Source organism: Salvelinus fontinalis, chromosome 6 (assembly GCF_029448725.1).
Source record: "Salvelinus fontinalis isolate EN_2023a chromosome 6, ASM2944872v1, whole genome shotgun sequence".
Taxonomy (NCBI): domain Eukaryota; kingdom Metazoa; phylum Chordata; class Actinopteri; order Salmoniformes; family Salmonidae; genus Salvelinus; species Salvelinus fontinalis.
In genome coordinates, this window is record NC_074670.1 from 49041771 (window position 1) to 49064548 (window position 22778).

General features: G+C 44.1%; 2 protein-coding genes and 1 pseudogene across 3 annotated transcripts in view; 2 read left to right on the top strand and 1 right to left on the bottom strand.

The window, feature by feature from the left end:
* The window catches only part of LOC129857986 (FERM and PDZ domain-containing protein 1-like), a 29957-nt gene extending 15739 nt beyond the window's left edge, over positions 1-14218 (bottom strand). For both annotated transcript variants that reach the window (XM_055926801.1, XM_055926800.1), the window contains exons 1-4: positions 13993-14218; positions 6687-6843; positions 2882-2998; positions 1046-1215 (exon numbers count right to left, since the gene is read on the bottom strand). In XM_055926801.1, the coding sequence (XP_055782776.1) occupies positions 1046-1215; positions 2882-2994 (283 nt within the window). In that variant the 5' untranslated portion in view covers positions 2995-2998; positions 6687-6843; positions 13993-14218. The remainder of the gene's footprint in view (positions 1-1045; positions 1216-2881; positions 2999-6686; positions 6844-13992) is intronic.
* Positions 14219-14632: 414 nt separating this feature from the next.
* On the top strand, positions 14633-15979 carry LOC129857988 (mitochondrial import receptor subunit TOM5 homolog). The gene is made up of 2 exons (XM_055926804.1): positions 14633-14903; positions 15567-15979. The coding sequence occupies exons 1-2, from the start codon at positions 14783-14785 to the stop codon at positions 15599-15601; spliced, it is 156 nt and encodes a 51-aa protein (XP_055782779.1). The 5' UTR covers positions 14633-14782; the 3' UTR covers positions 15602-15979.
* A 5007-nt stretch (positions 15980-20986) lies between these two features.
* LOC129858623 (zinc finger and BTB domain-containing protein 5-like) lies at positions 20987-22313 on the top strand (annotated as a pseudogene).
* The last annotated feature ends 465 nt before the right edge of the window (positions 22314-22778 follow it).

Consider the following 22778-nt stretch of genomic DNA (forward strand, 5'->3'; position numbering starts at 1 on the left):
CTCCACCTAGATGAAGGGTGAATGAGTGATCAAATCTAAGACGGATGAGCAGGTGGCTGTATTGTTTCCGTGGCTTTTTTGGCACGGTGCCTGGCATTCTAAATCTGCCTTGCTGTGGGCGGGTCTACCGTGGCATGATGAAGCAGGTGGCCATACTTGAGGGAAAGCATTCTCTCTCTCTCTCTCTCTCTCTCTCTCTCTCTCTCTCTCTCTCTCTCTCTCTCTCATTTGATTTATTTCCTTTCTACTCAGCCTTTATTTATCCAGGTTAGTCTCATTGCGATCAAATCTATTTTTCAAGAGGGACCTGGTCCAACCAAGACAGGAGCAGGGAGGGGACACTGTTTACAGACATAGACAACCCGTAAAAAAAAAACAAATTGGGACGTAGACACACGTTTCATTTACAGAAATTTCATAGATAAAAGAAATCACTGATATGTACCACCGCATCAAGTCCTAGTAAAAACAAACACACACTGACATGGACTAGGTTTAGACAGCACATTACAGTTCACTATAACTGCCACTCCCACACTCAGACTCTCTGCCAGTCTCTCTACTAGCCTCTCTGCCAGCCTCTCTACTAGCCTCTCTGCCAGTGTTGTGCTGCCAAGCCTTGATATGGGCAGGTGCTGCCAATTAAGGGGTTGGTCAGTCAGAGTCCCAGCTTGCAAGCCGTGAAGCTGCTTGTTTGTTTGGTGGCCACGAGGCCTTTCGTTTGTTGTCGAGTCTTTCATTTGGGCATGCCTTTGGTATTTTTCCTTTTTGTGCATATTTGTTTTCGTCACCATCTGAACAAATAATAATCCGCTTGCTCTGGCCAACCAAGAGGAGTCAAGGCCCTTGACCTAGGTAAGGCAGTTGTCTCCTGGGTACATGCATTCAACACCTGGTCACATACGCTTCCTTGTCACATTAATATACACATTCATTCCAGTTACAGAACCATTAGGCAAACCTAGAACCCGTAGACTTAGTGAGTACAGAGTAGGCTGTCTAGTCCCTTATCAACAACAACAACACACACACACACACAGCGTACCTGTAGACACGTCCCTGACCAGCAGGGGGTGCTGTTTGGAGAAGGTGAACCCATGACCTCTGGAGTCCAACACCGGGTCTCTGATGATCTGAACCGTTAGCCTCACCGGGAAGTTCTGACTGGACACGCTGCCTGAGCGGTTGGACCTCCCATCGCCAAGGATCCGCTCTCTGAGAGGTCAAACAGGGTTTAAACAGGGGTTAGAGGTCAGGGGTTATTGAGAGTGGCAGAGCAGCCGGTGTGAGACTATGTGAGTTAAGTCTTTGTGTTAAACATTAAATTAGACTCGCTGCAAGGGGGCTAGTCATCCCTCTCTTTCCCGCCCTGTCAGCTGTTTCCTAAGCATGCATAACAAATGGCCCATCCACATTCTTCATGTAAATATATATAGAGGCACTGAACAACAATATAAATGCAACATGTAAAGTGTTGGTCCCATGTTTCATGAGTTGAAATAAAACATCTCAGAAATGTTCCATACGCACAAAAAACATATTCCTATCGAATTTTGTTCACAAATTTGTTTACATTCCTGTTAGTGCACATTTTTCCTTTGCCAAGATAATCCATCCACCTGACAGGTGTGGCATATCACAAAGCTGATTAAACAGCATGATCATTCAACTGGTGCACTTTGTGCTGGGGGCAATAAAAGGCCACTCTAAAATGTGCAGTTTTGTCACAGAACACAATGTCATAATGTCTCAAGTTTTGAGGGAGCGTGCAATTGGCATGCTGACTGCAGGAATGTCCACCAGAGCTGTTGCCAGAGGATTTAATGTCAATTTCACTACCATAAAGCAGCCTTTAACGTTGTTTAAGAGAATTTGGCAGTACGTCCAACCGGCCTCACAACCACAGACCACGTGTAACCACGCCAGCCCAGGACCTCCACATTCTGCTTCTTCACCTGCGGGATCATCTGAGACCAGAGACCCAGACAGCTGATGAAACTGTGGGCTTGCAAAACCAAAGAAATTCTGCACAAACTGTCAGAAACCGTCTCAGGGAAGCAAGTCTGCGAGCTTGTCGTCCTCACCAGGGTCTTAACCAGACTGCAGTTCGGCGTCGTAACCGACTTCAGTGGGTAAATGCTCACCTTTGATTGCAACTGGCACGCTGGAGAAATGTGCTCTTCACGGATGAATCCTGGTTTCAACAGTACCAGGCAGATGGCAGACAAATGTGTACGGCATCGTGTGGGCGAGCAGTTGGCTGATGTCAGCGTTGTGAACAGAGTGCCTCGTGGTGACGGTGGGGTTATGGTATGGGCAGGCTACGGACAACGAGCACAATTGCATTTTATCGATGGCAATTTGAATGCACAGAGATACCGTGACAAAAGTCTGAGGCCCATTGTTGGGCCATTCATCTGCCGCCATCACCTCATGTTTCAGCATGATAATGCACGGCCCCATGTCGCAAGGATCTGAAAATGTCCCAGTTCTTCCATGGCCTGCATGCTCACCAGAGATGTCACCCATTAAGCATGTTTGGGATGCTCTGGATCGACGTGTACGACAGCGTGTTCCAGATCCCGCCAATGTCCTGCAAGTTCGCACAACCATTGAAGAGGAGTGGGACAACATTCCACTTGCCACAATCAACAGCCTGATCAACTCTGATCCACACCCCTACCTTTTTTTTAAGGTATCTGTAACCAACAGATGCATATCTGTACTCCCAATCTGGTGAAATCCATAGATTAGGGCCTAATGAATTCATTTCAATTGACTGATTTCCTTATATGAACTGTAAAAAATTGAAATTGTTGCATGTTGTGTTAATATTTTTGTTCAGTGTATACGTGTGTGCATGTGTTTGTTGATACTGCACCTGCTTAGTGATTCTCGGGTGCGTCTGATTAACGTCCCCACCACCTGCTGCACCCGGCTGGCCCTACGGCTACGAGAAGGAGACCGGCTCCTACTCCTCTCCTTCTCCTCCATTTAACTACACACAGAGATGAGAGATGAGAGAGAGAGAGAGAGAGACTGATAAGGGAAACAGAAGGCATTGAAGCAAAGAAAAATATGCAAGGAGAAAAAGGAAGAGAGCGCTTTTTAGTGTGGTGCTGTGGTGGACATTTCACTCGGTACCCCAATTACGTTCGTGCCAGATCTGCATTTTGATTTCATCATGTTTATATTGCAGAGGTTGTCACTTGCCCTGGATACCACGAATAATCAGATATGTGAACAAGATAGAGGGAGGAGGGCGACAGAAGGGTATTCAACTCTGCATGAACAAGACGAAACACGTCACACTCAACAAGATGTGACACACGGGACCACCAGGCTTACAGGATATATAGGACATGCTAAAATGCTGTCAGTTCCACTTTAAGAAGGAACACACAACACACACACACACACACACAGACGCTGCTTGTCTCTGTATTTATCACTACTGACAACTTTGCAGTAGTGCACTTTCTGTTCAGCCTGCCCTTTATGCAGGGACGTGAGAGGGCTGGGAACAAGGGATGAAGGGAGGTATAGAAAGAAGGAGGAGGAGGGAGAGAGGTCATTGTGTTTTAATCAATCCCAGATGAATGTGGTCAGCATTCGTTCAGTCCGACCACAACTCACGGCCAACACCACCGCTCGGCACTGTTTCCTCCCCAACAGCCAATCAATAGCCCTCCTCACCTTGGACGTATTCTCCCTCTGATAATTCACTGACATGTTTTATTTGATGTCTCTGATGTTAAAGGTCCAATGCAGCTGTTTTGATCTCAATATCAAATCATTTTCAGGGTAACAATGAAGTACCTTACTGTGATCGTTTTCAATTACAATGGTCAAAAAGAAACAAAAATAGCTTGTAGCTATTTCTCAAGGAAGAATTTTGCTTGGACTGTCTGGGAGTGGTCTGAGTAAGCAGGGGGAAACTGAAAGCTAGCAGTTATTGGCAGAGCGGTTTTGGAACTCGTTGGTCTCCAGAGGTAGGCTAAAACTCCATCCCACCAAAAATCAGGCAGAAATTTCAGGTGGTATTTCACAGTATAATTCCAACCTCATAGTTTGTAAATATATAAAAAAACACAAAAAAAATCAAATTTTTGACTGCACTGGGTACTTACAACTTAACAGAGGATCCAAACTCAAGTTAGTAGTGTATATTCAGTAGGGACAGTCTGGGTTCAGTATGATGCTAAAATTGGACATAGACAGGCAAAGTCTGGGTAAAGTGCATTTAAATTGCATTATATGTTAAATAAAATCAATCTATTGTTAATTTGTTGAGATCCATGTTGTATTGTCTGTCTCTAATGTTAGCACTCAACAAAGGTTTAGGTTGACCATCACCACTGTAATTTATAGATGGTATCATACTGTGAGGTGAATGAACTTCCTCTGCAACCCTGCTAGAGGGAGAGGGGTGAGACTTTGGCATGTGAGAGAGAGAGAGAGAGAGCTTCCTCTGCAACCCTGCTAGAGGGAGAGGGGTGAGACTTTGGCATGTGAGAGAGAGAGAGAGAGAGAGAGCTTCCTCTGCAACCCTGCTAGAGGGAGAGGGGTGAGACTTTGGCATGTGAGAGAGAGAGAGAGAAAGAGAGAGAGAGAGAGAGAGAGAGAGAGAGAGAGAGAGATCAATAGTGGCTAACGATAATGAATGTGGTGATGAAGCCCAGTGCCTTTCCTCTACCACCACCTCCATCTACAACTGAAGCTAATCAGTTCCACGAAAACCCGGTAAACTTTCCTCGAGCTCAGAGTGAAGCCGTCGTTATCCCCGGTCTGACTGTCTGTTTCAGAAACCTCCGGTCTGCTCGTTCTGCTTCAGTAACTAAAGCCCCTGAGTGCTATTAGTCCGGTTCAGTCTGAGTGTCTGTGCTTCAGCCAACCTCCTTGTCTTGCCATGCGTGCCACGCCATGCAATGGCAAAGGAGCTGGCTGAAGAGGAAGAAAGTAACTGCCAACTTCAGGCTAATGTTCTATCAATCAGAGGGATTAGCTGGCGATATCAGACTTAATGTTCACCGGCTCGGGTTCTGAATGATACGCAGCAGACTGTTTGCGTTTCTCTCGCTGATCAATAGGGGGATGGAGGATTAATTCAACAAAGATATTTTCTTCAGAAACTGTAGAGTGAGCCGACTTGTGCAGTCGTTCGCTGCAGTACACTGAAAGTGCTGAAAGCTAGACTAGACCCGTGAACAATTTGAGGTGAATGATGTCAGACGCTATGCCAGGCCGCTAACATCCTACCAATTGGACTGAATGGGCGTAGGCGCTAAGCTAAGGCTAGTCCTGTCTGCTAACGTCATCCCCGTTGAAGTGAAGGCTCTTAGGTGCTACGGCTAAGGCTAGCCCTCTGGTGTTGCCCTTATTGAAGCCAATGCTGTGGGTCTGTAAGATGATTATGTCCTCGTTCGGAGAGGACCTGGACAGGGTGTAACTTTGGCACCCCGTTGACTCGGATTGATCCAGATTGATGTGGATGAGGGGTGACTCGCTTTTGACAGCTGGGCCTGAAAGACCGGCTGCTTCTGAGACACACATTATCGAAACCTGTTCGATCAATCTGAGATGGACACTGTGCTGATCAGGTGTGTGTGTGGACGTGTTTAACTATTCTTGTTAGTAAACATAAAATGTTTGACCAACTGGGGACATTTTGTTAGTCCCAACAAGGGCAAATGCTATTTCTAGGGGGCTTAGGGTTAAGGTTAGAATTAGTGTTAGGCTTATAATTAGGTTCAGGGTTAGGGTTAAGGTTAGGTTTTCTGGTTAAGGTTAGAGTTAGGGTTAAGGTTAGGTTTTATGGTTAAGGTTATAGTTAGGGTTAAAGTTAGGATTAGAGTTAGGGTTAAAGTTAGGGAAAATTGTGTCTCCTGAGAGAGGTCCTTCTTATTTTACAAGGGAGAGATGAAGCATTCCAGACCAAACTCTTTCCTGTAGCAAATACACACAGGAGACAATATCAATGTTTGTGTGTGTGTGTGTGTGTGTGTGTGTGTGTGTGTGCGTGCGTGCGTGCGTGCGTGTGCATGTGTGTGTGCACTTACAGATGTATCTGTTAGTATGTGTGTGTATCCATGCTGCAGTGCTGACTCCGGTGAAACCTCTCTCTCCCCTTTTCTCTCCCCTTTTCTATCTCCCTCCTCTCTTCATCTCTCTCTCTCTCTCTCTGCCCTTTTCTATCTCCCTCCTCTCTTCATCTCTCTCTCTCTCTCTCTCTCTCTGCCCTTGCCGAGTCAGGAAGTCATCTTGGGTGACAGTTTCTCTTTGCTGCTGCAGACACCATCCATAAATACATGATCACCCGGATCACTGGAGGAGTGTGTTCACTGCTGCCCCAAATCTCTTAGCAGACTGCTTTTTTTCCTATGTTGGCTATACAATACATCATGTATTTTCAGACTTTTTGCCAAAGTAATACACAATGAACTTTTGTATCTCATTACTCACTCCTTAAACTCTCTCAAATAATCCAGCAGCGATCGGCAAATAGGAGCATATAGATTGTTATGCTAATGTTAATATATTAAAATATACTGCAGACGTTAAGGAACGAGATGAAGGAGCCATCTCAAAGTATTGAAACATTTAGTGAAGGTGCTATGACCAGATACCCAGCATTCTGACTAAAGTGTCTGTCTGTCTGTCTGTCTGTCTGTCTGTCTGTCACTCACCGTGGTATGGATTGTCTCTTCTGGATTCCCGAACAGGAAAACCCTCTTGCCTTCTGTGACATCAGCTCCGGAGTCCCATCGGGATTAGCCGAGAAGAGGTGGAGGAGGGCCCTTGTGATCATCAGACCCAATCAGAATTTTTAATACCCGTAGTCACCTGTGCAGAATGGATCAACGAATCAATCAGTTAAACTGTCATTGCCTTTCGATTCCTTTCGCAAAACAATGACCTTTTCTGGGTTAAGTGATATGATGCAAAAGTGCAATGTCATCGTAACGTGTTTGTCATAATAAGATCACTGAACAAGCAGACATTTAGTCTTTATCCTCCTGTTAGAGCCAGTATAAGCAGAATTGTGTTTTTTTATTAAAGAGGCCACCACTGTTTTCCCCACCCCCAAGCCTCCGTGCTGCAATCAAAGCAGTGTAGCCTGAAAAGCACATCATGGTGTGATGGAGAAGAGGCACTCTAACTTTGTCTGGTTGTCTGAATTAAAATTTCATATCAACCCAGTTCAGAGACGGACCAACTAGCCCCTTTTAGAAACTGCTAGAGGAAAGACTGTGAATCCCACTGCGGTTGAAAGAAGCTGTGCCCAAGGATCACGGACAAACAAAGCTACAGCAATAATAAAAGGAGGACAACTCTTTTATACAAACGTCAACTGTGAATAGCTGAAGTGAGCAAAATATGCTCAAAGCATGCTTTGTGCACTTCTACAAAGGGAAATCTAATATAGTGGCGCTCTGGGTCTGAATAAATGTTTGCCTTATCGAATAAAGACACATGATTAAACACTCCTTTAGTGCCTCTCTATTCTCTCATTTCAGGGGCTCCTGTTCCCTGAATGGCCCTGACATGCAGCTCCATCACCAGGCCCTGTGTCCCAAACACAGTGCTCTTTCACCAGGCCTGGTCCCCAGTGCGCAGCTCGGGAAAAGACCCAGACCCACATAGAATTCAGGGCAGATTAATAATGCATAGAGCTAATGCAGCTAGCTTGGCCTCCTACCTCCTCCAGCCTCCTCTGGCAACACATGCACCAAAAGAGGAGTGATGGAAAGAGGAGAGGAAATGGAAAGAGAGGGGTGCAGGGGGTGAAGAGGTGAAGAAGGGGTGGACTGTGGAGAGTGAAAGAAGAGCAGAGGGAGCAGGGGCCCAAGAGAAGGGGAAGGGGGTAGAGAAAGAGTGAAAGCGAAATTGGCCAAGGGGGAGAAAGAGAAATGGACAGGATATTGGAGGGGGTTGTAGTGAGGGGGGAAGAGGGAGGAATTTTAAAGAGGGTTTTATTGGAGGGCGCAGCAGCACAGGAGACGAGATGTCGATGTGGAGTTAAGAGAAAATAACAGCTTGCTGTTTTATTGAGGAGGAAAGGCTGGTCACTGTAGCATTTCCCCACAATATAGTACAAACATAGGCCAGCAGCGGACATTGATGAACGGTCAATCGTTAAATCATTTTTTAATAAAAATTACATTCAGCATTGTTAACATTTTCCTGCAGTGTGACAGATAAAGGATGTTTGTTTTTTTAAAAGTTGTTAATGAGGTTTTATAGTGTAAAAAAAAAGTGTACCTTCAAAACAGGATAGTAAAAATGTATATGCAAAAAAAAATAATCTTACCTTTATTTAACCAGGTAGGCAGTTGAGAACAAGTTCTCATTTACAACTGCGACCTGGCCAAGATAAATCAAAGCAGTGCGACAAAAACTACAACACAGAGTTACACATGGGATAAACAAACGTACAGTCAATAACACAATAGAAAAATCTATATACAGTGTGTGCAATTGTAGCAAGATTAGGGAGGTATGGCAATAAATAGGCCATAGTCGCAAAATAATTACAATTTAGCATTAACACTGGAGTGATAGATGTGCAGATGATGATGTGCAAGTAGAGATACTGGGGTGCAAAAGAGCAAAAATAAATAACAATATGGGGATAAGGTAGTTGGGTGGGCTATTTACAGATGGGCTGTGTACAGGTGCATTGATCGGTAAGCTGCTCAGACAGCTGAAGCTTAAAGTTAGTGAGGGAGATATAAGTCTCCAGCCTCAGTGATTCAAACGCACACTAACCTATAAAAACGAACAAAGACATCATGTGGAAATCCAGGGGTTGCTTTTTAAGTGAAGCAAATGCATCGTAATAACGTGAGATCAGTACTTAAAATCATGGTTGGGATATCCCTGCCTGTCTTTCTGTCTGGGTCTGTCTGTCTGTGGATCGTGATAAGACTGCTCCTAATCTGGCTCTGAATCAATAGTAATCATGACTGCTGTGTTTACAGCAAGTGTCCCCCAAGCTGTCCACAGACTTCATCAGTACCGCTTGTGTCCTGTCTTGGCTTTCTTACTTTCTTTCTCTCTCGTTCTCTGCCACTTTCTCCATCTCGACCGTTATTAGCATAGCTTGCAGCCTGTCTTAGCTTTCTTTCCTTCTCTCTCCCTTCCACTTTCTCTCGTTCTCTCTCTGGCACTTTCACCATCTTGGACTTTCTCTCTTTCTCTCACTCAATTATCACTCTCCTCTCACTCTCAACTGTGGAACAATCACTTTTGATAAGGTTTTCTGTTTGGAAACCCACACAGCATCTCTTGTGACCGAATCTAGCTCAACCCTTTAAACTTTTAACGAACAAACACGCATACATAGAGACACTAAGTCTCTGTTTATCTTCCCTGAATTCTCTCTCTCTTTCTGTCTTTCTTTCTTTCTCTGAGAGGTATTATTGAATGGGAGGCGCTGCCAGCTGGACAGGAAACAGCATCTAGTTGAAATCCTATTAGGCATGCTAAGACAAGACAGGCCAAGACCGGACCGGGGCGGGGCCACACTGGGTCAAAACCACAACAGACAGTACAGGACAAATCTATCTACAGAAAGGCCTGACATGGAGCTCATCCACAGGCCCTGCCACCTTCCTCTGGGGGTCCCCCTCGTGGAGCTCTCCTACCGGGCCCTGTCACCTTCCTCTGAGGGTCCCACACAAGCCCTGTCCCATTGACTGATAACGTGGAAACTGACAGGAAGGCCTAAACACCTGCTTGATGTTCTCAGCAGTAAAGTGCAATTATTATTTATTTTTAATCTTGCAACAATCCAGGCTTTTTTTACACAGGCAGCCCAATTCTGATATTTTTGGTCTTTTGACCAATCACATCAGATCTTTAAAAAAAAAAAAGAAGAACTGATCTCATTGGTCAAAAAAACAATTAGTGAATTTAAAAAAAGATCAGAATTGGGCAGCCTAAGTGTCCTCTTTTTACATGTATTTAACTAGGCAAGTCAGTTAAGAACAAATTCTTATTTTACAATAATTTTGCAATAATTTTACAATAACGGCCTACCCCGGCCAAAACCTCGCCCAACCCTCCTCTTTGAGTAGGTCACCAAACTTCAGTCAAAGGCGATACACACACGCATCCTAAATACAGTATTTAATCACTAAAAGTGGAGAAGTCCCAATCCTTAAAAACCTTGATTAACATATCTATCCTTGTCCCTATCCTTAAACTTTAATGAGCTTTTATATGTGGGCGAGTAGTGGTATATGTTCCAATACAAACCCTTTCACTGTGTGGCTGCATGTGGCCTTGCATGTGGCCTTGGTCTATGACTAAAAACACAGGTCTTTTTTGGGATCGACCAGTTGTCTGCTATTGACGTCTGAGGCCTAATTCTGCCTGAGTGGACGACCCCTCCCTCCACCCATGAGGAGGAGCACAGTGGGAGACAGATCTGTTCAGGACCTCAGTCTGACACGGAGTTGCACCAGACCAAACCAGACCAAACTAGCCCAGAACAGGTTGACAGAGTCAGAACAGGATTAGAGAGGGGTTGTGCAGAGTACAAACTAATACATCAAAGAAAGCCAGACACTATATGGTTGTGTTCTATAATATAATATAAAGTGGGTGGTTCGAGGCCTGAATTCTGATTGGCTGACAGCCGTGGTATATCAGGCTGTATACCACGGGTATGACAAAACATTTATTTTTACTACCAACTCTTGTTGGTAACCAGTTTATAATAGTAATAAGGCACCTCAGGGGTTTGTGGTATATGGCCAATATACCACGGCTAAGGGCTGTATCCAGGCACGACGCAACACCAGACACTATATGGTTGTGTTATATAATATGCCTTTAAAAAGACATATAACTGTGCAAACAAGCAAATAAATCAAATGGCTGTATATAAAAATATAAATAAAGAGACGATTAATAATTAGGAAACGTCATTAAGGACGACCACTCCTGTTGTTTATTCACCAGGAGCTCTCCATTAGATTGTTCTTCTTTGTTCGGTTGGAGATGATCCGTTTTCTCTGTTCCCTTCCAGACCTAATCAAATCTACCGCCCCGTCCTGCGTTCCACCTGTCCGCTCATTCCATTAGCATCATTAAGATAGAACCTGCCGTGCACCACTCATTTCATCCCCACTTGCAACGGTGACCGGGGGGAGCTTGAGTTCCCCAATGCACTATTAAATACTAGGCCATTGGAAGATTAATAGTTTGCTGTGTTCCAGTTATTTGTCTGGGGGGGGGTTTCATTGGGTCAGAGAGAGGACTCCCTGGATCGGTCACTATCTGTCTGGGAAGAAGAGCTTGGGAAGTAAGTGGGGGAATAGAAATCATACTCCAAATCAACCCCTTGTCCCTAGCCCGGCCTATAGGCATTTCATGTATACAGGTCTGATCTCAAAGAATGGTTGTAAACAATATGATACCAGCTCCACCTTGCCCTCTGACTGGCGAGATGGAATTTTCTCTATATTGCTGCCACCTATGGAGCGGTAGGTAGCCTAGCGGTTAGAGAGGTGAGCCAGCAACCGGAAGGTTGCCAGTTCACATCATGTGTCTGATGGGAAAGATCCAGCAGGAAGTGAGCTGGCAACCGGAGGGTTGCTGGTACCAAACCCTATATGTGATTGCCTGCCTGAGCAAGGTAATTAACTCCCCACAACAACTGCTCCAGCGTGGAAGCTCAATCTGTATATATGTTTAGGAGGGGTTGGAATAAAGTGGAAGTCAAATTTTGGTTGAACCTTGTGTACAATTGACAAATAAAGTTATCTTAAACTATCCAATCATGTAAAAGGGGCTTGGGGTTGATTTGGGATTGGGCATAAGTCTGGGATGAGTGACCTCTGCTTCTCTTATGTCTAGGCCAAACCTTTTTACATGTTCATAGATCATGGTGCTGTTATGTCTGGAAGGGACTCTAGTGTACAGTGGATTTATGGTGTACAGTATGTCTCAGTGCTGGTCCATTGGACAATCCAACCCATTATAACACTTTGAGAAGACAAACAGAAAGACAGCCCAACCATTAAACAGATTTGTGTTCAGATAAAAAAAATATTGACAACCCGACAGTCTCTGGCTGCCAAAATGTGTCTGGGGCAATAACATGCATCTAATTACTTAACGACCGCCATTATCAATTGGTCTGGTGATCGATTGGCTGACTGATCGGTTGGAACAGACACCAGCACACAACTCAAACTGCCCTAGAGACAACAAGGGCTAAATATTAAATGATGCCACTGTGGCTTGAGTCAAAAGTAGTGCACTATGTAGGGAATAGGCTGCCATTTGAGATGTGGAGGCTCCAGGGTAAGAGGGAGCCAGCCGTAAGTAGGGCAGAAGAGCACTTGGTGGGGTAGATCCCAGCGCAGGCAGGCAGACAGACAAGCAGACAGACAGGCAGACAGACAGGGAGAGAGGCAGATAGGCAGTTAGGTAGGCAGACAGACAGACAGGCAGTGAGTCCTTCCTGATGTGAGTGTCATCCTAGTCACATTTCTCCGCTGGCTGAGTGACCTCAGAGCAACAGTTCCATCACATGTTATTCCATGCATCCCTGAGTCATCATGCATCCCTGAGTCATCATGCATCCCTGAGTCATCATGCATCCCTGAGTCATCATGCACAACGCCTGCAGCACTGGCATAGCAGCACACAGACACAGACACACACACACACATTTGCACATATACACATGTGTTCACACACTCACAATCACACACACCTACACAGACACACACTCAAGCACCCTCACTGAGCAGTCACGCCCATAGGGCAGCACAAGACCAGGACAACAACCACCCATGTGTGAGATGATGCAGGCTATGTGTGTCAGCATGTGTGAGTGTATAGGAATGTCGGTACATATGTGAACATTAACTAGTCAGTGATAGCCTAATATTCTGTGACATTAAATACATCATCTTCTGGGCCGCATGTACATGTTGTGTACAGTAGAGGACATGTCTGGCCTATATATAATCAGAATCAGTGGTCATATTAAATCATGTCATGCATTAAATAAAGGACACAGAACGGCAAACGCATTGTTCCGGTCTAGTTGTGTTGCGCTCTTCTTGCTTCGCACGGAATGGAAAAGTGCACTGAATGAACGTCGCATTTTCACAAACCTATGGATACGCGCATGGGGAAAAGGCTGATTCTGTCTCTCTCCACACTTCGCCAACAGCCCGACGCTCATTGATAACAAGACATATTGGCCATTTAATATAAAGGCGTTTTACTACACCACTAGAGACGCCGGTCACCATCTCTGGATCTACTCTTCCATTTGTACTCTCTGACCATTTCCATTAAGTGACACCAATTTCATGCTGCACAGAATTCCACTGGTTGCGTATTGGCCATACAGAATGCATGTGTGAGTATCCTAGATGGATAAGAGGAGGATGGTTATGAATCAACGACAAAATAACCACGTCAACACGAAATGCATGGGAGTGCGCTGCTCAGCATGCAATAATAAAACGAAATATAATAGAATATCAATAGCCCATCGCACAATAGTTTCACCCCCAATTCATTAGCAATTTTGGATAGGTCGAAATCAAATATTGAAAGGTTTTATAACCCAGATATAAACGTGTATTATGTTGTGTTCGTATTATTCACCCGCAAGGACCAAACTGACCCGAGATATAATCGGTGACAGCAGTCATGCCAGATTAGCCCGGAAACAAAGAGAAAAAAAAGTCAATTTTTTATTGTTTCCTAAAATAATCTTAATCCGATTTAGATCTCTCTATTCCTGCTCTTCGAAACAGAGGCACGGGGAACCGGGACCAGCACGAGGTCCAAATCATTCAGATAGGATTTGATGTATTTTTTCTATGTGAAAAATATCGCAAGAGATTCTTCCAATCAATGCAAGGTGCACGCAGAAGCATACACCCAGGCTTCTCCACCATTCGTCCACAGTCAGTTTGACAATAAAGAGGAGAATCAAATCACGAAAAACGAACTCACCTCGTGTTCTACAGAAAGAGACAGACCGGGGTTGTGAACCGGGAGGGCCCAATGAAGTGACTAAAGAGAGATGACAGAATAGCTTGTCGGAATCGGTAGAATACGTGTCCCGGACTGTGTGGTGCGTACTGTCATCGTATTGGGACTGTTCTCGACCGTTTAATCCCCGGCCCTGAGCTCAGAAATATCCCACTCCCTCCCTCCCTTTGTTTTCTCCTGCTCTCTCTCGCTCTATCAATTTTTCCTCCCTCTCCTCCACACTCATTATTGTTCGCTCCCTCCCCGTCGGCCTTGAGGACCTCCCTCACAAGGTCAGCTTGATTGAAGGCAAGAAAGATCACGCTTGATATTAACACATTCAATAAAGATGGTAATACTATGAGAAAAAACTGTGGCCGTAAAGAAGTAAGAATGACAGTATATTGTAATAAACAATAATAAAAAACAATCACAAAATATGTTTTTTATTTAGTCACCTCTAAAAATATATATTTTAGACAAACTTTTAAATTGATAAATAGGCAAGTCTTGGGTTAGTAGAAATTCCTCATAAATACATATTTATTGCTTTGCCTTCCCCCCATTGTAGAGTTTGTACCTCTACGGCCATTGTACTTAAAGTAACCCTTAAACGTAATTTCCGGTTTAAACAGTCACGCGTCGGCCAAACAAGCACGAGTAGGGCTCCGAGAATCAAGCCAAAGGGCCAGCATAATACTAAGGAAACCTCAGCCATAAAATCACAACCAGGTGAGGGATAGAGTATAAAACCTGTACAGACCACGCCGAGATGTTTAAACTCGAGGGGTTAGAGCCGAAAATGGACCCAGAGGAGATGAAGAAAAAGATGCGACAGGATGTAATCTCGTCCGTGCGCAATTTTCTAATCTATATTGCCCTTCTCAGAGCAAGTAAGTATCGGTTTTCACATTGCTCTCGGGTTGCACACGTTGTGCTTGTTCTGCATTGCAGCCGACAGTGTCAGCGACTGCCGACTTACAAAGAACCTTGCATCATAAATAACTACTCATTCTTGTTTATAGATCAGTCAGTCACAATTTACCCATGATACGTTACGGTTTTTAAACTCTCGAACACTGCCATTATCTCACAATATATTGTATTATATATGGGTCAGTGCTATCCCTAAATCCTAACCATACCATAAACTTAACCCTTGCCTAACCATTTAAAATGTCAACTTCAATGGAGTAGGGCGATCCCAAGGATCCAGGATAGCACAGACTGTAATGCATGTCGCACTCACTTTACTCACCTGTTCAGTGTTAAGACTAGAGAATGTACAGAGAATCAATGACATCACTAGACGTGATCCTTTACAAATCATCCATCAGGTTGTGACCCCTAAACATGGTTTCCCCTCTTTTGACCTGGGAGCCAGCTTTCTGGTCTTTGCATGAGAATGAATGGTCATTAATCTAGATAATATCCCCAAGATCTTTGATAGATCTTTTTGACCATAAACAGCGCCTCAATCAAAAAGGAACATTTATGGATAATTTAGTAAGTCATTAAGTTTGGTTTGACTACTTTTTTCCTTTGCCCCCACACAGCTCCGTATATCTTGAAGAAGTTGGACAGCATTTGAGACCAACTGACTCCAGTATTCCCACTCAGGCAGTTTAATGCAACAAGGTCTATGGACGTCACCATAACGGGAACAATTAACAAAGCAGCGAGCTAACCACCATCATACGGATCCTATATGGAAGACTTCTTTATAGGCTACAGTGGAGACATTACGTTGTGTCCCCCATTGCACTTGAACATTAAGATGTTGTAATTTGGAGTCATCGATGTGTCCTCTGTTATTTTTCATGGTTGCCTTTTATGTTAGTGCTCAATAAGAGAACATCCCAGTTTTGTTTTGGCAATATTTTCCATGGTCCCTCAATGAGAGTGTTGTGTAATTGGACATTTGAATTTTGTTGGTCATCACATGCAATAAAGGGAAGACATGTTTAAATATTGATTGCATGTTTTTTTCCATTATCATCAGGTATAGATGTCTTGCGAAAGCAAGACCCCTTGAACTGTTTTGATTTGAAGATATTCTGTAGATCCTCAGGTATAGAATATACAACAAATAGGCTGGTAGAGGGTATTATGCCAAATTTGCTTCACTCGTAGATAACTGCTTGCCCCTTGGACTCCAGCATCATGAAGGCAAGGGAGAAGAACTCTCAAGCAGCGCAGTACAGCAACCATCATTACCTGAATATGCCGAATGGGGGGCGCTCTTGTCTTGTTTTTGAGGACATCAGCATTCTGACCATGAAGCTGGCAATTTCATTCAAAACTGAATCAGTGTAAACATTAGACAATTCAATTATTTCAAATGCAGGTTTTTTCTTCAGATAAGGTTGCAAAATATTGTCTTATATTATTACTTACTAGTCGGCTGGCCCTCGCTACATGTTCGTCGTCAGACCCACTGGCTCCAGGTCATCTACAAGGCTATGCTAGGTAAAGTGCCGCCTTATCTCAGTTCACTGGTCACGATGGCTACACCCACCCGTAGCACGCGCTCCAGCAGGTGTATCTCACTGATCATCCCTAAAGCCAAAACCTCATTTGGACGCCTTTCCTTCCAGTTCTCTGCTGCCTGCGACTGGAACGAATTGCAAAATTCTCTGAAGTTGGAGACTTTTATCTCCCTCAACAACTTTAAAAATCTGCTATCCGAGCAGCTAACCGATCGCTGCAGCTGTACATAGTCCATCTGTAAACTACCCACCCTTTTTTACCTACCTCACCCCCATACTGCTTTTATTTATTTACTTTTCTGCTCTTTTGCACACCAGTATCTCTTCTTGCACATGATCATCTGATGATTTATCACTCCAGTGTTAATCTGCTAAATTGTAATTACTCAATTTATTGCCTACCTCATGCCTTTTGCACACATTGTATATAGATTCTCTTTTTTCTACCATGTTATTGACTTGTCTATTGTTTACTCCATGTGTAACTCTGTGTTGTTGTCTGTTCACACTGCTATGCTTTATCTTGGCCAGGTCGCAGTTGCAAATGAGAACTTGTTCTCAACTAGCCTACCTGGTTAAATAAAGGTGAAATAAAAAAATAAAAAAATAAACTTAAGGGACGGGATGCATGCACGAATGAAGTGCGAGCAAGAAGGCGCAGCCATGGGTGGGCCTGGGAGGTCATAGGTTCACCCACTTGGGAGCCAGGCCCAGCCAATCAGAATGAGTTTTTCCCCACAAAAGTTATTTATTACAGACATAAATACTCCTGAGCACCCCTTCCTCCCTCAGACGATCCCGCATGTGAAAAATTTGGATGTGTAGGTCCTGGGCTGGTGTGGTTACACATGGTATGCAGTTGTCAGGCTGGTTGGATGTACTGCCAAATTCTTTAAAATGACATCGGAGGCGGTTTATGGTAGAGAAATGAACATTCAACTATCTGGCAACAGCTCTGGTGGACATTGCTGCAGTCAGCATGCCAATTGCATGCTCCCTCAACTTGACATCTGTGGCATTGTGTTGTGTGACAATACTGCACATTTTAGAGTGTCCTTTGATTGCCCCCAGCACAAGGTGCACCTGTGTAATGATCATGCTGTTTAATCCTCTTTGTGATATGCCACACCTGTCAGGTGGATGGATTATCTTGGCAAATGATAAATGCTCACTAAGAGGGATGTAAACAAATTTGCACAAAATTTGAAAGAAAAAAACTGGATTTTTTTGGGGATCTTTTATTTCAGCTGATGAAAAATCGAACCAACACTTTACATGTTGCTTTTATATTATTGTTCAGTATACGATCCTAAATGTGGTGGACAGTGGATAAATTGAAGAGTTGAAAATATTTCTCTGAAAACGAACTTATGTCCATTTATTGTTGCCCGTGGTGTAATCACCTCTAACTAGTTGGCTAAGGTAGCCTGTAGGCTAGTGAATGGCCATTGTGAGCCAGCTTGCTAGCTACATTTTAGTCAGTAGCTGTCCTTATAAATGCGGTGGTCACTAGATAAACTAGCAACGAGTTGAACATATTTGGCTGAAAACGAACTAGTAATTTAGCCAGTTGTTGTTACCAATGATGGAATCATATCTAATCTATGAGTCTAGCTAACGTCGCGAATTGGGATTTCGCTATCTATCTGAGCTGTTTCATAAGAAAACGACTGATATGAATCAAACGCCGTAGCTAGTTAGCAAGCCCTCAGAGACAATGTTATTGTCAGATTTGTATTTTAATTTCATGGTAACTGTCAGTGAAGTGGTTACTACTGGTTTCAGATATGAGGCGATATAAATTATCCACCTCGTTTTGGTAAGGCTCAGAGTCAAGCACGCACTCAAGAAGACTCAACCAATCACCCGACGGGTTCTATGTAGATAGAGACTCATAAATATCCATAAAATCCTGCCCTTTAAATTCTGTCGATCAATATCACCCAACACACCAGTTACAGCCAATCAGAGCTGCTAACTGTCTCTTTCACCGCAGATGAGATCACTGCACTGCCTGATACACCAGTGTGCTTTGCGTTTAACTCAGCGGTGAGTTAAAAAACATAATGGACACTCAGTTATGACTATCATAAACTTTATCCGATCAACATATAGCATAACATTGCTTGTTTCGTAGTTTGCTGAGCTCCATGAGCATATGCCAGCAGCATACCACCCTGCATACCACTGCAGGCTTGCTTCTGAAGCTAAGCAGGGTTGGTCCTGGTCAGTCCCTGGATGGGAGACTAGATGCTGCTGGAAGTGGTGTTGGAGGGCCAGTAGGAGGCACTCTTTCCTCTGGTCTAAAAAAAAATATCCCAATCCCCCAGGGCAGTGATTGGGGACACTGCCCTGTGTAGGGTGCCGTCTTTCGGATGGGACGTTAAACGGGTGTCCTGACTCTCTGTGGTCATTAAAGATCCCATGGCACTTATCGTAAGAGTAGGGGTGTTAACCCCGGTGTCCTGGCTAAATTCCCAATCTGGCCCTCAAACCATCATGGTCACCTAATAATCCCCAGTTTACAATTGGCTCATTCATCCCCCTCCTCTCCCCTGTAACTATTCCCCAGGTCGTTGCTGCAAATGAGAACGTGTTCTCAGTCAACTTACCTGGTAAAATAATGGTAAAATAAAATAAATAAATAAAAATGATCTTCTATTACATAATGACTTTCGGTGGCTAAGCAAGGGTAATGCTCTCAAGCAGTGGCGATTTTAGCATGTAAATATTGGTGGGGCAAAAAAGAAAAGTGGGATGCATGCCAGCAAAGCCACTAAACAATACGTTAATTGTGCTATAACGGTGTCAAACGGTGCCCACAAACTGTTAGGGCCTACATAAAGCTGTCCCAACGTCTTACCACTGCTACACCTGGCTATCAGCGGAGCCTGGTCTGGCAGCGAAACAGTTCATTCAGCCTCATTTACTGCCTTTAAAAAAAACATAGCTGATATGGCTGACTTGCTAAAACAAATGTGGTTTCTAATGAAAATTGAGATGTACAAACTATGGCATAAGGGGACGAAAAGCGGACAAGAGGCAATCAGTAATTTCGATTAAGACATTAATGAGCGAGCTAGCTTGGATGCAGTCAATATAACTATTTGTTTAGTGACGGGTCGACACTGCTCTCAAGAGAGCAGCCTTTGGGTGTGACATCTTCAATCATTTGAATGGACTTAATTTGCGACTACGTGGGAGGGATAAAACAGTTATTGACATGATTGAAAAACGTACATATTTTCTAAATAAATGTGTTCTTTTGTCCTCTGATTTGAGCCCAAACAAAATGCTCCATTTCCCTACACTGCTCAACTATATTCAGTCATCAGTACAGATCCCTCCCACGATGTAGGAGTTTTGCAACGAGATTTGAGGAGTTTAAGTCCCCACAGAGGTGTTGCAGTTTGTTATAGGTGCCCGTTCTCTGCTGGTGTGGGGGAGAGACAACTCGGAAAAAGCTAGTCAAATGAGATAAGCCATTCATAAATGGTTTCCTATGTCTAAATAAAAACAAAAATTCAACCTGTGTATGTAAAACGGACAGGAAAGTAGAAATTAATTAACGTGATGCAAGTCAACTGCATTATAAATACAAATGTGTTCCATTATTTCAACAATTTGAATTTAGCCGCATTTAATTGAATTAAACGTGCTTTATAAGATTATAATTGTCTTTGTGCATTGGTTTTTATACTGGTTTTAGGAAGAGTAAGTCCATGTAGAAAATGTCTGGCCTCCCTGTTAACATCCTTTATGAAATCTGCCCCCACCCCAAGAATATACAGTAGTTGAATAACCCTTGGATATGCTATGAATGTCCCGCCCACTTCCTGGTGCAAGTCTCGTACTGATTTTTAATGTATGTCAAGATTATATCATCAAATTCATGATTCAAATTCATGTTTTTGTGGATAAATGTACCTTTACCCACTGCCTTTTATGAAGGTTTTCAAAACAAAACACATTTGAAAACCTTCATGAAAGGCCTCATGTAGAAGTAAAATTAATCCATGAATATTATAATTTTACATAAATCTTAAATGACCACATCTTCATGAATTTGATGATTTAACCTAGAAGCCTATTCAAAAACAGTATGGGACTGGCACCAGAAAGTAGGTGGCACTTTCATAGGTTATTCCAGGCATGAGCATCGGGACATTGCACAATAAATTAGTTGTTGTTTTATTCTGTTTTTCATATAATTAGTAACTGATATTTGTAAGGACAGAAGTGGTCTACAGTGTCAGACCTTTAGACCAATCAAATGAGTCCATAGACATTACATTTGCATCATAGTTTTTGTTATTACTAGCATTGCATCTATTGTGACAGAGCTGCCCATTGCTCGTTACCCAAGCTTGTCTGGGTTTTAGTGTTTATGAGATCTATCAGGAGTTACATCAGTTCACTGACACTGAGTCTTGTCTCTGCCTGACCATTCAGTTTGACCATTCCTCATGTGTATCCCTCAGGCTGAGATGGACTTCCCTGGTCACTTCGAGCACATCTTACAGCAGTTAAAACACCAGCGTGTTAGTGTGTGTGGGGGGCCAACACTTCAGGGCCCACCGCTCCATCCTGGCAGCCTGCAGTACACACTTCAGGGCCCTTCTTAATGCAGTGGAGGGGGATGAAGGAGGCGGCGCTGAAGGAGACAGTGTGATGGAGCTGGACCCAGAGGTGGTGACTCCTGAGGCTTTTTCTGTCCTGCTGGACATGATCTACACCTCCGCTCTCACTCTGGGGGCATCTAATATAACGGGCATGCTCCTGGCTGCCTCCCACCTGCACCTCAACACTGTGGTCAAGGCCTGCAAGTGCCATCTCACCTCCACCTCACACAATTTCCTCACATCACCCCCGTGTGGTTGGAGGTTATAAGTGCAGCAGTAGCAGCAGTTCAGCCATGCAGTGGACCAGCAGCACCTGAGGCAATCTCCATCCCAGGCAGCAGACATGGCTGGGGTCAACTCCAGGCAGCAGAGATTTGTCCTACTCCAGCAGCTGGGGCTCAGACTGGTCACATCAGCTCTGGAAGGGAGCCTCGACAACAGGGAAACCGGGGCAGAGGCTAGCCCGGCTGGAGGCAGGGATGGAGGGGTTGGAGCAGGTGGAGGCATTGAGCAACATGCTGCTTTCCCCAGACGCCGTCTTCACAAACGCAATAACTCGTCTCCCCAAGTGTTTCAGGAGGAGAGGCTGGACAGCAAGCAGAACGGGGGCAGGCTCTCTGAGGAGAATCACGAGGAGGGCTCGCCAAGGGTGACAAGGAATAATAAAGTATGAGACGGGGAGTAGTAATACAAGAAGAGATACAGCTTCCTAGCCAATCATATAGTAGTGTGGGAGGGATGGGGGAGAGGGTCACACAGAGGGTTCTCTGGTGAATGGAGGGATCATGTTTAAAGTGAACGTGGGAGAGGAGGGATAATGATCAGAAGATGGATGTAGTGGTGAAGAGTGAGCAGGTGAACTCCTCCTATCCAGACACACCAGGTGTGTTCAATGATCCTCCATTCCCATCCGAGGACACAGGATGAGCCAGCAAACGAAGAGAAAGACATACTCAGCCCGAAGGGAGATGATGCAAGCTCATCCAACTCCCAATCTAGCTTAGATTGTTAGATTGTTAGGTCACTTCAAAGCTTAGAGGCAACAAACGCCTCCTCTTTCTGCTCTGCGTCCTCCTCCCCCCTTATGTTTTCAGTAACCACTGTCCCCTTCCAGCAGGTCCTCGCCGCCGAGGACCACAGTTTCAGCAACGGCTTCATCCTCCATGTCCCCATCTGCAGTAGTAAACTGTAGTCTGGCTTTTTTATGACGGTTTTGGAGCAGTGGCTTCTTCCTTGTTGAGCGGCCTTTCAGGTTATGTCGATATACAACTCGTTTTAATGTGGATATAGAAACTTTTGTACCTGTTTCCTCCAGCATCTTCACAAGGTCCTTTGCTGTTGTTCTGGGATTGATTTGCACTTTTTGCACCAAACTACGTTCATCTCTAGGAGACAGAACGCGTCTCTTTCCTGAGCGGTGTGACGGCTGCGTGGGCCCATGGTGTTTATACTTGTGTAGTATTGTTTGTACAGATGAACGTGGTACCTTCAGGCGTTTGGAAATTGCTCCCAAGGATGAACTAGACTTGTGGAGGTCTACAATTTTTTTTCTGAGGTCTTGGCTGATTTCTTTTGATTTTCCCCATGATGTCAAGCAGAGGCACTGAGTTTGAAGGTAGGCCTTGAAATACATCCACAGGTACACCTCCAATTGACT

Coding starts and splice junctions, on each gene's coding strand:
- LOC129857988 (XM_055926804.1), top strand. CDS start 14,783: ATGTTTAAACTCGAGGGGTTAGAGCCGAAAATGGACCCAGAGGAGATG. Junction 14,904..15,566: donor TATTGCCCTTCTCAGAGCAA/GTAAGTATCGGT, acceptor GCCCCCACACAG/CTCCGTATATCTTGAAGAAG.